General features: G+C 35.3%; 1 protein-coding gene across 1 annotated transcript; it reads left to right on the top strand.

Moving 5' to 3' along the window:
- The first annotated feature begins 7,445 nt into the window (after nt 1-7,445).
- Nucleotides 7,446-12,793, top strand: LOC110785478 (wall-associated receptor kinase-like 20). Its single transcript, XM_021989921.2, has 3 exons — nt 7,446-8,363; nt 8,479-8,538; nt 11,634-12,793. The coding sequence occupies exons 1-3, from the start codon at nt 7,583-7,585 to the stop codon at nt 12,692-12,694; spliced, it is 1,902 nt and encodes a 633-aa protein (XP_021845613.1). The 5' UTR covers nt 7,446-7,582; the 3' UTR covers nt 12,695-12,793.
- The last annotated feature ends 3,171 nt before the right edge of the window (nt 12,794-15,964 follow it).

The following is a 15,964-nucleotide window of genomic DNA, read 5'->3' as shown; positions in this document are numbered from 1 at the left end:
TTGTATGGAGTATTATTATAAATGTTCTTGATTCAACTCCATTAATTAATACCAACATGTTGTCTCTTTATAGTCGAGAAACCTACAAAATTATTGTTAGTGGACCCGTGCATTAGCACGAGACATACTCTATCAACGCCTGTATTCAATCATGATCGGCTATATGTTGTTGTGTCACGAGTTAAATCTCCATCCGGATTAAAATTATTGATACGAAAAAAGGAGGTTGAAATTTGAATTAAAAATATTGTGTATAAGGATGTATTAAACAATGTCAATTAGGATGGATTCAAAATAGACGTGTTATTTTTGTCTTAGGTGAAATATTTTTGGGTTTTTGCTACAGTGCTAGTATTAACCTATATATGCCACTTTGGTAAGAGTCGTGTGCACGACACTTCACAAGAGATGATAAGTGTTTGAAATATCGATTCTCCTGCAACTCCATTGTGCGAAGGTACGTAATTATATAAGTAAAAGTAAAAGTAAACAAAAAAATTACAAGTAACAAATTAAAAGTTTCTTAATGTTTCATATTCAGAGTTCTTATAAAAGTTGGCGACAAGACCACTATGTTGTCTATTACACTATTTGGTACTGATTCTGAGATAATCGGTGGTTGCCAAGCTGCACGTATTAAAGAATTTGCAACACATGTAAGTATATACTTTGTTGAGCTTAATAATATAGACATGAACATGTTCCATGATATTTAATTTTATTTGTAATCGAGAATTCAAAGACAAGATTTTGATGAAATATTCAAGAGAACATTTATGAACTCATTCACTTCTATCTTACGTGCTCTGCAAACATAACATGAAGAAATAAGGGTCGCTGCAATTTTTCAAGTGAAATGGAAAGAAGAATTTCGTTAATTACGAGAGGATATTAGCAAAATTAAAGTATCCTCTTAGTCAATTTTGCAGTATCAAATGTTTTTAGACCATCACGAAATTTAGAACTTAATTGTTCATATTTTTTAGCTTCTTACTTCTGGTTTTATATTTTTCTTAAAACACATACAATATTTAGATATATTTTAATATTGCCTACAATAGACATTATAGTTAACATTGTTGTTTAAGAGATTTGTTATACGTTTACACAAATTCTTATTTACAATGGGTGTACAATAAATATTGTACACCGGAGTAAAAGTTAACTCAAAATGCTTAAAAGTTAAGCATATATATGTTAAAGTTATCTATTTTCAGTGATAAATTTTTTCGTTTTAGTAAAACTTATTTCTTCAAAATCACTAATAATGTATAAAATTAATTATTTAACCCTTTAAAATATTTATCTATCAATTTTTTTTTACTAATATAAAAATTAATGAAAACTAGGTTAAAGTTACAAAAAAAAAAGGATTAAAGTTATATTAGTGTACAATAAATTTATTGTATACCTTGTGCGCACAATACCTTTTGATACTTTTATATGTACCCGTGCTATCGTGCAATAGCACATGCACTAGTTTACCAGCAATTCGAAATGATTCAAAGCTCTCGATAACTATTCAGTGATAATATATTTCCTTTTTAACTCTAAAGTCCAAGATAACCATTCGCGGGGACTGTTAACATTATATGATGTACTTGCTACTTGTTCTATTTATGAAGCTGAAACAAGGCATACAACATCAGCATTTCAACATCTCAGCTTGAAGCATTGCAAGCTTGATTAGTCTGCACTGTCAGCATACAGTCAGCACCCTAGGTGCACTTTCTGTTATTCTGCTGACATCATGATCAGTTAGTTATAACAACTTATAGATGCTTCTAGAATTCTAGCTTGTATATAAGCACTCCTCATTGTAATTCTGTCATTCATTCAATCGATTATACAAAAGCTCCCAAACACTCTCTGCATTCTTTTGCTCTCAAACTGCTAATCAATTGTTCTTGTTTCAAGTTTTGTCATGGTATCAGAGCGGGATTAAAGATCCTTAGCTCAATTGTTTCTGAAATTCCGCAAAATTGTTTTGCTCTAAATCATTCTGTGTACTTGTTCTTCTGAGTTTCGATCGTTCTGATTCTATCTCCTTCTTTGCTGAATCTGTTTCTTGATTTCAAAACCTGTTCAAGTTTTGATAATGGCTGCTGGTGATCACAACACTGACAATTCACTGAGAAACAATGTTTTACCTCCAAATCAAGATCCAGCAAGCATATACTATATACATCCTTCTGATGCAAACTCAGTACAATTAATTTCTTTCAAATTCAATGGTGAGGAAGGTTTCACTAGCTGGAAGAGATCAATGCTACTTGCATTGTCTGCTAAGAACAAAATTGGTTTTGTTGATGGTAGTTTTATCAAACCTGATTTTGGCACAGCTGAACACAAGGCCTGGGAAAGATGTAATGATCTAGTGTGCTCACTGATTTTAGGGAATTTGAATGAGACTATAGCCAAAAGTGTTATGTTCATGAAATCTGCAAGAGATATTTGGACTGATTTGGAAGACAGATTTGGTTTTGCATCACTAGCACAGATTTATTCTCTTGAGCAAAAATTGGCTGAAATAAGCCAAGGAGATAAATCTGTAGCTGAGTTCTTCACTGAAATCAAGTCTGTGTGGGATGCAATTGAGGAAGCAAATCCTTTACCATACTGTACTTGCAATAATTGTACCTGTAATGTGACAAAGAAATTTTTCCAGAGGCAACAAGAGAGAATGGTGATGCAGTTTATGATGAAACTCAATGATCATTTTGCTACTATTAGAGGAAATGTACTGATGGTTCCAACTTTGCCCAAGGTATCTGAAGTTTACAGGTTATTTGCTCAAGAAGAGAGGCACAAGGAGGTTTCTCAAGCTAGTAATCAAGTTGAAACACTGGCTTTTGCAGCTGAGAAAAGGAGGTTTACTGGAGATCATTGGAACTCTAGCAACAAAACTTACAAAACTGGTTTTCAGACAGGTTATCAATCTGGTTCTCAGAAATCTGGAGGAACCAATAGATTTAGTAAACCAGGATCCAATTACTACTGCACACATTGTCAAACACAGGGACACAGTGTGGAGAGATGCTTCAAGATTCATGGTTATCCACCTGGCTACAAGACTGCAAGAGACAATAAGGTTGCAGCAGTTTCATTTGGTGACAATTCTAATAACAATGTGCCAGAGTTGCCACAAACTGAAGCATCTCCAACTATCACAGTGGAGCAATATCAGCAGCTTATGGATATGTTGTCTAAACAACAACAACAGAATGCTAATACCAATCCTAACCTGGCTATGATGGCAGGTAATGTCTGTTTACTCTCTCACACTAAATCTAAATGGCTGTTAGATAGTGGAGCTTCAGACCATTATTGTCATGATTTGTCCCAATTTTCATGTTATAAGCCTGTTGACAATCAGAATACTTACATTACTATACCTGATGGGAGCAACATTGCAGTGAAACACATAGGTTCAGTAACACTGAATGATGGTATAACTTTGAACAATGTCTTACATGTTCCAGATTTTAAGTATAATCTGATATCTGTACATAAGTTGTGTCAAGATTTGCAATGTGAGATTCATTTCACTCATGATAAGTGCTTTGTTTGCTGCCAGCAAGGGAGGCTGATTCCTCTTGGTGATATGAAATCAGGTCTATACAAGTTGGGAGAACAAGAATCTGGAAAAGTCAACCCTGTCCAAACACACATCTGTAATGTGGCTTGTTCATCCACAGTAGATAATGCTACATTGTGGCATTTAAGACTTGGACACTTACCTTTTAATAGACTGAAACTAATAAATCCTAGTTGTGATGTGTCTGCTTGTTTACAAGACACCATTTGCCAAGTGTGTCCTGCTGCAAAGCAAACTAGGTTGAGTTTTCCTCACAGTAGTATTAAGTCAACTAAGCCATTTGATCTTGTACACATAGATGTTTGGGGTCCTCATGCTGTAAAAACACCTTCTGGTTGTACTCAGTTTTTGACTATTGTTGATGATTACACCAGATTTACTTGGATCCATTTTCTGAAAAACAAAAGTGATTGTGTTTCTGTTATGGATAATTTCTTGAATATGGTTGAAACACAATTTGGAGTGAAGGTTAAATGTATTAGATCAGATAATGCCAAGGATCTTTGTGAAGGGGATATGAAGAAATTGTATCTGAAGTTAGGCATTCTAATCCAAACCAGTTGTAGCCATACACCCCAACAGAATGGTGTTGTAGAAAGGAAGCATAAACACTTGTTAGAAACAGCAAGAGCCTTATACATACAGTCTAAATTACCAGAGAGATTTTGGGGGGAATGTATACTTTGTGCTGCTTATTTGATCAACAGGATGCCTTTGCAATCCTTGAAGCTTGAATCTCCTTACGATAGGTTGTTTGACCAGACTCCAAATCTCTCACACTTGAGGACTTTTGGTTGTCTTTGTTATGTGTCCACAACCAAAGTAGGGAGAACAAAATTGAACCCAAGGGCCACTCCCTGTGTGTTCATGGGTTACTCAACAACACAGAAGGGATATAAAGTTCTGGAAATAGATACAAACAGATTCTTTGTATCAAGAGACATACATTTTCATGAAAAACACTTTCCATTTCACCTTTATCACAAACACAAATCCACAAATATCTCTCCTTACACCAATGCCATCTATCTTCCTACTTTTTTATCCCCTACAGTTTTTGATCCACCAGATTTTTCTTCACCCACTACCATTTTTCCTCCTCATTCCATAACACCACAAGCTAATGTGTCACCTGAACCTTTCACTCCATCAATATCACCATCCACATCTGCTTCTCCTTCTGTACATAGTACAGAAACTTCTTCTTCTTCCTCTCCAACAAATTCATCCACTCAATCTTCTACTCCTTCTGTACATAGTACAGAAACATCTCAATCTACTTCTAGTTCCACTTCTGAACCACTTCCTTATCCCATCATCAGACAATCTGCAAGATCACACAAACCACCTGCATATTTGGATGCTTATGAATGTTTTACTGCCTCAAATCCAGACACAATACCAGTTGCTCAACACTGGTGCAATCTGGTTTCATATGTTACTTTTCCAGAGGAATTTCAAGCTTTCCTTACTCATGTTTGTGACATCAAGGAACCTTCATCTTATTCTGAAGCTGCTAAACACCCTTTATGGGTTGAGGCAATGACAAAAGAACTGGATGCTTTAGACAGAAACTACACATGGGAGTTGGTGGAACTACCTAAAGGGAAAAGAGCTATTGGTTGTAAATGGGTATTCAAAGTGAAGCTGAAATCCACGGGGGCTTTAGAAAGGTGCAAAGCTAGATTAGTGGCCAAAGGATACAATAAAAAATATGGGATTGATTATGAGGAGACTTTCAGTCCAGTGGTGAAAATGAGCACCATTAGATGTCTTCTTGCAGTTGCAGCAAGCAGGAAATGGCCCCTTTTTCAATTAGATGTCAACAATGCTTTTTTACATGGTGATTTGAAGGAGGAAGTGTACATGCAAGTACCAGAAGGAATTGACAATCCGACCAACAAAGTGTGTAGATTGATCAAGTCTATATATGGGTTGAAGCAAGCTTCAAGACAGTGGCATGAGAAGCTATTAAATGCTTTAGAAAAACAAGGGTTTATGCAGTCTAAACATGATTACAGCTTGTTTATTAACAAGCAAGATGGGCATATCAATATTGCAGCAGTCTATGTTGATGACATAATCTTGACAGGGACTGATTCAGATAAGCTACACTCTTTGAAGGCTTATTTACACCAGGAATTCAGCATCAAAGATTTAGGAACTCTTAACTATTTCCTTGGCATGGAAGTAGGATACACTTCTGATGGAATAATTCTTAGCCAAAAGAAATTTACCAAAGAACTCATTGAGTGCTGTGGTTTGGATGTATCCAAGAGAACAGTTACACCTTTACCAGTAAATGTCAAGCTCAGTAACACAGAAGGTGAACTTTATTCTGACACAGAAAAGTACAGATCACTAGTTGGAAAGTTGAATTTCTTAACACACACAAGACCTGATCTCTCATATGCAGTACAAACACTGAGTCAGTTTCTGCAATGCCCTAGAATGCCACATGTAGCAGCTTTGCACCACACTTTGAAGTATCTGGCACACACAGAAGGTCAAGGGATTTTGCTAAAAAGTTCAAACAATATCAGCTTACAGGCTTTCTCAGATTCAGATTGGGCTTCTTGTCCAGATTCTAGAAGATCCATCACTGGATACATTCTTTTACTTGGTGGTTCACCAGTGTCTTGGAAGTCTAAAAAGCAAGGAACAGTTTCTAAATCTTCAGCAGAAGCAGAATATAGGGCAATGGCAGCTGCTGCTTCTGAGGTGACTTGGATAGTTAATTTATTGGAAGATTTGGGTGTTTATGATCTCAAGCCAATCACTTTGCACTGTGATAACCAATCAGCCTTACACATTGCTAAAAATCCAGTGTTCCATGAGAGAACAAAACACATTGAGATAGACTGCCACTTTACAAGAGATAAAGTCCTAGAGGGATTGTTGCACCTCACTTATCTACCTACACAGCAACAATTGGCTGATATTTTTACCAAACCTCTCTCATCTGTACAGTTCCAGACTCTCTTGTCCAAGATTGGAGCTTGTGAGCCTCCATCTTGAGGGGGGATGTTAACATTATATGATGTACTTGCTACTTGTTCTATTTATGAAGCTGAAACAAGGCATACAACATCAGCATTTCAACATCTCAGCTTGAAGCATTGCAAGCTTGATTAGTCTGCACTGTCAGCATACAGTCAGCACCCTAGGTGCACTTTCTGTTATTCTGCTGACATCATGATCAGTTAGTTATAACAACTTATAGATGCTTCTAGAATTCTAGCTTGTATATAAGCACTCCTCATTGTAATTCTGTCATTCATTCAATCGATTATACAAAAGCTCCCAAACACTCTCTGCATTCTTTTGCTCTCAAACTGCTAATCAATTGTTCTTGTTTCAAGTTTTGTCAGGGACTCCTATTTTTATACTCGTAATCCTTATGTACTCTCTCATTTCGTAATGATTCTTCAATTATAAATAATACTCCGTATCAAAAATCTAAAATGGGACGTCTTTGTAAAACGGAGGGAGTATATGCATTTATCATTGCCTTAGTTTTTATTTATGCCCTCAAGGGTCAAGACGTCTATTTATGAGCTCCGCCCAGTCAATCTCTACAATTGGCGGGTGAAATATATCAAGGGGTATTTTTATAAATAAATTATTAAAATATACACTTTACTTTTATATTAAAATTATTTTCTTTTATTCTTTAAAATATTAAATATATTATACGTCGCAATTTTTAAAATGTATATTTTTTCATAATTACGAAAATGCACTTAATATGTCAATCAAGATAATTCTTTTGAAATTTGTCTCTACCTATCACATGAAGTCTAGAAGACTAGAACATTTAATGGGACAAAAATTTGGCCGGATTTCAACTTTCAAAAGTCCATATTCATAGTTGTACCATTTATTATAGTTTAATTACTCTAATTCTAAGTATAAAATCTAATTTAATCACGGCATCACCTACTACATTTCTTTCCCCAAGTTTGATTTTCTCCCTCCCCCAAAATGCCCCACCACCTTCGCCTCCTCCTCACGGCGGCGCTACTTATCTCAGCCGTGATATCCACCACATCAACCAGGGAATGCCCACCGTGCGGCACCACCCGTGTACCATACCCACTAAGCACGGCCCCCACGTGCGGTGATCAAGAGTACATAATCCAGTGCAACAACAACAGCACACTGTTGTTCCCAACATCCAACAACACTTACCCAATCACATCCATCAACGCAAACAATCAACGGTTAGTGATTGAGCCCTCACCATTCCTCCCCAACACCTGCATCACATCGGATATCTCCACCCAAGGCGTCCAGCTCAACCAAACGGCACCGTTTAACGTCACGGGTGACAACACCGTCATGTTCCTCAACTGCTCCCAGTCTCTCCTGGGGTCCCCACTCAACTGCTCTTCCAATAGTCTCTGCCACGTGTACGTCAACTCCACACGTGAGGCTTCCGCGTGTCAGAGCTCGCCTATTTGCTGCACTTTCCGAGCTGGAGGTGGAACGACGTCGTACTCTATCCGTGTAAGGGAAGGGGGTTGTCGGGCTTACAGGAGTTTTGTGGACTTGAACCCAAGTCTACCCGTGGGTCAGTGGGGTCAGCCTGGGTTGATGATCCAGTGGCTGCTACCCCAGGAACCAGTTTGTAGGACTCAGGCTGATTGTGCCGTTGATGATGGGAATTCGACTTGTAGGGCTGATCCTAGCTCTGTGGGCACCAGTAGGTGTTTTTGTAATTCTGGCCTTCATTGGGATGGTGTTAATGGAATTTGCGCTGAAAGTAAGTTTTTTTTTTATTTAGTAATTTTAAATTAGGATACTAATCCTGGGATTAAGTTGAAGATTATCTTAATGGTGATATTAATGTGATATTAATGTTTGTTTGAATAATGCAGATGATGTTTGTGGGAACCAAGGAGGGTGTAACAATTCAAATAAGGCTGCCTTAATAGCAGGTACAACTTCTTTGACTACTAATTTTACTAAGGTAGTTCCGTGTAGACGTGTAGTTGTAATTTTTTTTTGTTTTTTGTTTTTAAGGGAATAGGAAAATTATCATTAATAAATCGTCATACGGCATCTACAACAATAATTAGCCCTAAATAAATATAATCTAGAACATCAATATGGAATTCTTCATCCAATTACTAGTATGCACGTTTTGGAACCGCTTCTTTGGTATGGTAGTATTCCAACCATAATCGACTTTCGATAACTCAATATCTTTAATGCCTGATGTTAACAATTGAAATCTGACCTTCATCTTGACGTTCTTGATCTTCAACCATTAATATTCTTCCCTAATACACATAGATCTACGAAATAACCATTAATAGAAACAAATTTCCTTGAAGGAAAAGAAAAGCCCTGTTTTTCAAGGGAGAAAAGATCCTCGCACAAAGAGGAAGTATTATTATAACCTAAAGACAAACAAAATTAAAGGAATAAACTAACAAAATAATAAAGATTGGGGCTTTCTACCGATAAAATCGATAAAAGCCCCTTTAAAATTCACTAATGGAGGCTAGGGTTTGAGAGGGAGAGAGATAGACCTGTCAAAAATCGACCCGACCCGAAAATCGACCCGCAAATACTGGGTCCTGAACAAGATTTTGTGACCCGTAACCCGATTTTATCCGAAGCCGAGCAACCCGAAAAGTAATGGGTCAAAACCCGACCGAACCCGTTTTGGACCCGACCGATTGAAAGTTATCATATTTATAGTAATAAATGAGATTATGAGAAAATTTAAGAATAATAAACACGTTGTTTTTATTATTGTTGTGTATAATATGATTTTAATTTGAATTATACGTCATTTTATGGTTTAATTTTACTAAATATATATACTTGTGTAGAAAAATTTGTTAATTTGTGCCCATATTTTGTATATTTATCACCTAAATTAATGAAAATATAATGCGCGTTTTAAAATCTTTCAACCCGTTGGGTCGACCCGAACCCGAAAATTCTGGATCTTGAACAAGCATTTGTAAACCCGAACCCGAAAGTGACCGACCCGATTAAACCCGAACCCGAAAATATTTTTTTACAACCCAACCGACCGACCCGTTTGACAGGTCTAGAGAGAGAGGAAGGAGGCGTTTAAGGGTTTGGGATGAAACAGAATACCTTGAGTGTAGTTGTAATTAATTTAGAAATGCACAATAAAATCATATGTTGAATTGTTGATCGATTTAATTAATCTTTGAATTTTCACTTGTACTGGTTTTTTAGTGTACTCTTAAGAGTTTGTATCATGTGCGATGCAAGCATGACCAGACAATTTCCATCCTACACCCGGATTATTGTACATCATTGCCCTTTGTGATTGTCTACATACTTAAAAAATGTGTATTACCTTATACTCCCTCCGTCTCAAAATTATCTTCCTGCTTTCCTAAATGAGCGTTCTAAAATTATCTTTCTGTTTCTAATTTTGGCTACTAAGGTCCCCACTTTCTCATGTACTATATTAATTAAAATTGAATTGAAAACCCCGCCCATGTACTATATTCCACTTCAAAAGGTCTTGCGCGCACAAATAAATTTATTGTACACCAAGATAACTTTTATGCAGTTTTTCGTAACTTTAACCTATTTTCCTGTAACTTTTATATTATAAAATTAAAAAGTTGATAGATAAACATTTTAAAGGGTTAAATGATTAATTTATACATTATTAGTGATTTTGAAGAAATAATTTTTTATTCAAATGAAAAAATTTATCATTAAAAAATAGATAACTTTTACATATATAAATGTAACTTTAAAGCATTTTAAGTCAACTTTTACTTCGATGTACAATATTTATTGTACACCCATTATAAATAAGAATTTGTGATTCCACTTTTCCCATGTACTATATTCTCTTTCACATGTACTTTATTCCACTTTTCCATACAACTCAATCATCATTTGTACTTTATTCCACTTTTTCATGTACTATATTCCACTTTTCTTAAAATCCGTGTTTTTGATCAAACAGGAAGATAATTATGGGACGGAGGGAGTATTAATCTTCAATAAGTTCTTGAACTAATGTGTACTTCCACTGGTATTTTTTATTGCATCATTATATCTTGGCACTATTCATATATACTAAGTTAATTTTTTTACCAATATATAATAATCAAATGTTATCATGTAAAATGTTGTTGAATTAGTCACAATACATGTTAGAAACTATACTTTGAATTATGAAAAACGAAAATATGGAAACTAGATTAGGACGAAATAATCTATGTTCTTAGGATAATATTAAATCTACCCCCAAGATTCCCTAATCAAATGAACGGATTACAGCAATATCATCCATTCTCATGAACATGTGTTTATCAGAAATATGAATGAAAAACGTAATCAACATTAACCTTCTTCCTTATGTTAAGTAGGAAAATAATATGGCAGTTACAAAATAACCGCCTCTGATATTATCCTTAAACAATCATTAATTAAATCCTTAAATAAGGATCACTTGGTCCAATGTCTGAAGCCACAACATATTTAACAAGTCAAGCACATGGGCATATTTAAAGATATACAAAAGTTCATATTTCTTCAATGTGGGAGAAAACTCCCACATAACAAAATGAAGACTATATCTAACAATACATATTTTCATAATTTTAACTTTTTATAATTTACAAATACAAGATTAGAGATATTTAATAGTGAAATGATGCATTGGCAAGTGTGTCAATTCAAATAATGCAATTAAAAGAGACGGGGGAGTAAAAGAAATTGAAAATAATTAAGCAAAGAACACAAGACAGTTTGCATTTTGACCCGGGCATTAATCTAAAATGAACCATTCAATTTGATAATGCTAGGAGAAATAATCATTCAAGTTGAATACTCACTCCGTCTCATTTTATTTACCTTATTTTGATCAAAAAAGGTCTCACAAAAATTGGTAAAATAAGACAAGTAAAATGAGACGGAGGGAATAATTCTGATTTAGTGTTAGTGATTAAACAAAACCTTGATAATAATCTGTAATGGCCAAACCACTTAAAGTATGTTTGACATAAAAAGTTTGTGTTGGTAGGTTTGGTATCAGGAATAGGAGGCGCATTGATTCTTGCTACAATAGTTGCAATGTATTACAAACGTCAACGTAGGATAAAAGAAGCCCAAGAACGTCTAAAGAAGGAAAGAGAAGAGGTTCTGAACTCTGGAGGGGGAAGAACTGCCAAGATCTTTAGTGGTAGAGAGATCAAAAAAGCCACCAACCATTTCTCTAGAGACCGCCTCTTAGGCTCCGGTGGTTACGGGGATGTTTACAAAGGCGTTCTTTATGACGGCACACTTACTGCTGTCAAGTGTGCTAAGGTTGGAAACGCGAAAGGAACTGACCAAATCCTGAATGAAGTCCGAATCCTCTGTCAAGTTAATCATCGGAGTCTTGTCCGTTTACTTGGTTGTTGTGTTGAGTTAGAGCAACCTATAATGGTGTACGAGTATATCTCTAATGGTACGCTTTATGATCACTTGTACAAGCATAAACCTGGAGGGTATAGTCGTCTTACATGGTCTCATCGTTTGAGTGTTGCGTATCACACTGCTGAAGCTCTTGCATACCTCCACTTCTCAGCAAACCCCAATATTTATCATAGAGATGTTAAGTCATCCAACATTTTGTTAGACGAGAAATTGAATGCTAAGGTCTCGGATTTTGGGTTATCAAGGTTGGCTGAGCCGGATATGAGCCATATCTCTACATGTGCTCAGGGGACCCTCGGGTATCTGGATCCTGAGTACTACAGAAACTACCAGTTGACAGACAAGAGTGATGTTTACAGCTTTGGAGTTGTATTGTTGGAGCTTTTAACATCACAAAAGGCGATTGATTTTCATCGAGAAGCTGATGATGTAAACTTGGCTATGTATGTTAAGAGGCTTGTAGATGAAGAGCGTATGTTGGATGCTGTAGATCCTCTGTTGAAGGAGGGAGCTAGTACCCTGGAGATAGACACCATCAAGGCGTTAGGATTTCTCGCTATTGGGTGCTTGGAGGAGCGTAGACAAAACCGGCCTTCCATGAAAGAAGTTGCTGAAGAAATTGAGTATATAATCAGCATTGCTACAGCAGAGAAAGCAGAACACTAGTTTCACTTACAAATCTAAATTTTGTTACTTAATTTGTTTAGTATATATGCTTGTTGTACTACTCCACTTGTTATATTAAATTATTCATTTAACCTTTTAGATGTTTATCTATCAACTTTTTTTTATAATATAAAAGTTAGTCAAAACATATTACAAGTTACAAAAAAGCTAGATAAAAGTTACAAAAAAACTGGGTAAAAGTTATCATGGTGTATAATATTTAAGTACCAAAAACTTTTATGTGTATAATCACACCGAAACTAAGGTTGACCGTTCAAATGATAACCTATTTAAACGGTATGATTACCTATTGTTTCATTGACAGATGAATGTAGTGCTAGTGCCATCTGCGGAACAAGCTAAGCTTCCATAGAAGCTAGGAGATCCAAATAGTTATTCTATTACTGTCAAGCTTGGTGATATTGAAATCAAGAAAGCATTATGTGAACTTGCGGTAAATGTTGGCCTTATGCCCTTGTCAATTTGCGAGAAGCTTAATATGATCCACACACATCTCCCTACAACAGTCAGACAGAACAATCAAGTTTCCCCTTGGGTATCCTTTGAGACATTCCGCTCCGAGTAGAAAATAAATTCATTATCATACCTTTTTTGCCATTGTTGGTTCCATAATTTATATGAAAAATAGGAAGATCACCTTTGAAGTGGGTGATATTTTGGAAGATGGAGTAAACACTTATAAACTTCATGGGTTCTCCTTCTATGAGATAAACTATCTACATAGTAGATGCTCCGAGGTGATAAAACCTAATACCTTTAGTCGATCTGCAGCTTGTTGATTTGTGACAGAAAAGTTTTTTTTTTATTTTATAAATTGGGTCATTTCATTGCAATTTTAGAGCCTTGAGGCCCAATTCAATTACAAAAGTTCAGCAGGCTTAATTCATCAATACATAATCAAACAGAATAAAGCCCCAAAGAAATTTTTAGACCCACGCAATGAAATCATCCGCCCTACTTAGCCCTTGTTTCGCTAAACGGTCAGCAACCGAATTTGAAGTACGGCCTTTATGAATGATCGAATTAGTAAGGGGATGAAACAAATGATCGAATGAGTTTTTAGTAAGATTGATGATAGTTGGAGTTTGATCCTTGATGACACACAATTTTTATTTTCAATTTCTGATTTTGGCAGGCCAGGTTTAAACAGTTTAATTCTAGTAGCTTTCGGTGAGTTCCTAGTCTCCCAGTCCTCTGCACTGCACTACGTTCCCATCAAGACTTTTAGTGAGTTCCTAGTCTCTCGGTCCTCCGCCTCTTTTTGTTATTTACGTTTGATATTTTGCACGCATTTTAAAGATTAACTAGTGTGTAGCCCGGGCGATGCCCCGATTACTACTTTCAATAATGAAAATTCGAATTTCAACTCAATATTTGACTAAGATACATGTAGACCGTAAAAGTGAAAATATTCATAAAGTTCATCAACTACACATGTACATTACCTGCACCATGCAAAGTAGTTTTCCTAATATTTTAATTGTTTAATTCACGATTTTCCTAATATTGTAACTGTTATTTTTATTCTAATATAGTCCATACGAAATAAGAAGTAACATAAAAATTTAGTTGTTTTAGACTTCATGTTAACATGTATTATAAATTAACGTGCATGGATAAACAACAATTAGTGGTTGGTTAAGATGGTAATGAGAGTTATTCTCCAAACTTGAGGTCTTGTGTTCGAACCTTATTGTATTGATTTTTGGTTGTCAATAACATCACATAACCTTGGTGGGTGGATGATGTGTCGTAAGCAGGAGAGTTCTATGTGACACATAAACATTTTTCGCAACGCCTTTTAATATATTAGTATAGATTAATGTACATTGAGATTCCTCTAATTTTTTATTTAAACAAGGCCAATTACGTTTATTTATAATGTTTTCACTTTGATCAAAATTCTATATTGGGAAATGAGAAAATTTTAATGTCCCAATAGAAAAGAGTGAGAGATTAAATGACCCAATAGAAAAGAGTGAGAGATTAAATGACCCAATGAATTTAATTGGTTAAAATAATCATTAGACACAAATTTTAATAGAATATTAAGTTATTTATATGATAATATAAAAAAAATGTAAAGCACCCTATAGAAAAGAGTGAGAGATTAAATGACCCAATAAATTTAATTGGTTAAAATAATCATTAGACACAAATTTAAATAGAATATTAAATTATTTATATGATAATATAAAAAAAATGTAAAGAATATTTTAGGACACCCAAAAATAAAAAAAACGTAAAGAAGAAAAAGAGAGAGTATGCTGATGTATCACATGTGTGTGAAACTGCGAATTACGAAGTATGATTAATGTAATGAAACGTCAAAGTTCACACAAATGAGCTTTAGCACCCTTGGTTTCATGGGAGACAAACACCGCCCACTGAATGCAATTAGAGAGATATAGCTTGTTTAATAAACTGCTTAACCATATAAATACACTTGTACGAATAACTTACTAACTTAGAATGTCATCAAATGATATTTGGTAAAGTAGGTAAACAGAAATACCTTGGCAGCTTTCAGGGCTTTCAGAATACATATATCATCAGTTTTCAAATAGATCTGATCCCTGTTTTCAAATAGCTACAAATGGAGTTTGATCTCGTAACCTTAATGTTATAAGATTATATTTTTGTGTTATCGGTGGCTAACCGCTAAGCCTTGATCGGATCAGTATTAAGAATTATACTACAACGTACTTCGTGTATACTATTGATGTTTAGTGGAAAATTAATAAGATAGCCAAAATGATTTAGAACTACGTAGAGAGATAAACTTAGGTCCAAACTCACAAAGAAAGAAAGTTTGGTGTTGATGGTCAAACACTAAGATTTCTTAACCCTACTTACTACTATCCATTGTTTGTTTATAAGGAATTGGCAATTTATGAGGGATAGGGATAAGGATTAGATGCATTTTTATCCCACTAATCTTGTATCTAGGGGGACAGGTATAAGAATGGAGATTTCTCATTTAATTGTGGAAAGATAACTATATCCTCCATAAAAAAATGTACAATTAGAAGGGTATTATTGTAAGTTTATTATTTTGTTTTCTATTCTATTCTATCCAACAATTTCCAACACATTTCTCATACCATGCCAAACAAGAGATAAGGATAAAATTAATGAATTTCCTACGTCAAATTCCCTGTCTTTATCCCTATCTTTGTCCCTATTCCCTTCTCATACCAAACGAGCCGTAAAGAATTCATGGGATCGAGATTTGGCAGTATTGGCACC

This window comes from Spinacia oleracea, chromosome 1, assembly GCF_020520425.1.
Source record: "Spinacia oleracea cultivar Varoflay chromosome 1, BTI_SOV_V1, whole genome shotgun sequence".
NCBI lineage: Eukaryota > Viridiplantae > Streptophyta > Magnoliopsida > Caryophyllales > Amaranthaceae > Spinacia > Spinacia oleracea.
This window is presented reverse-complemented; position numbering and strand designations above follow the sequence as displayed.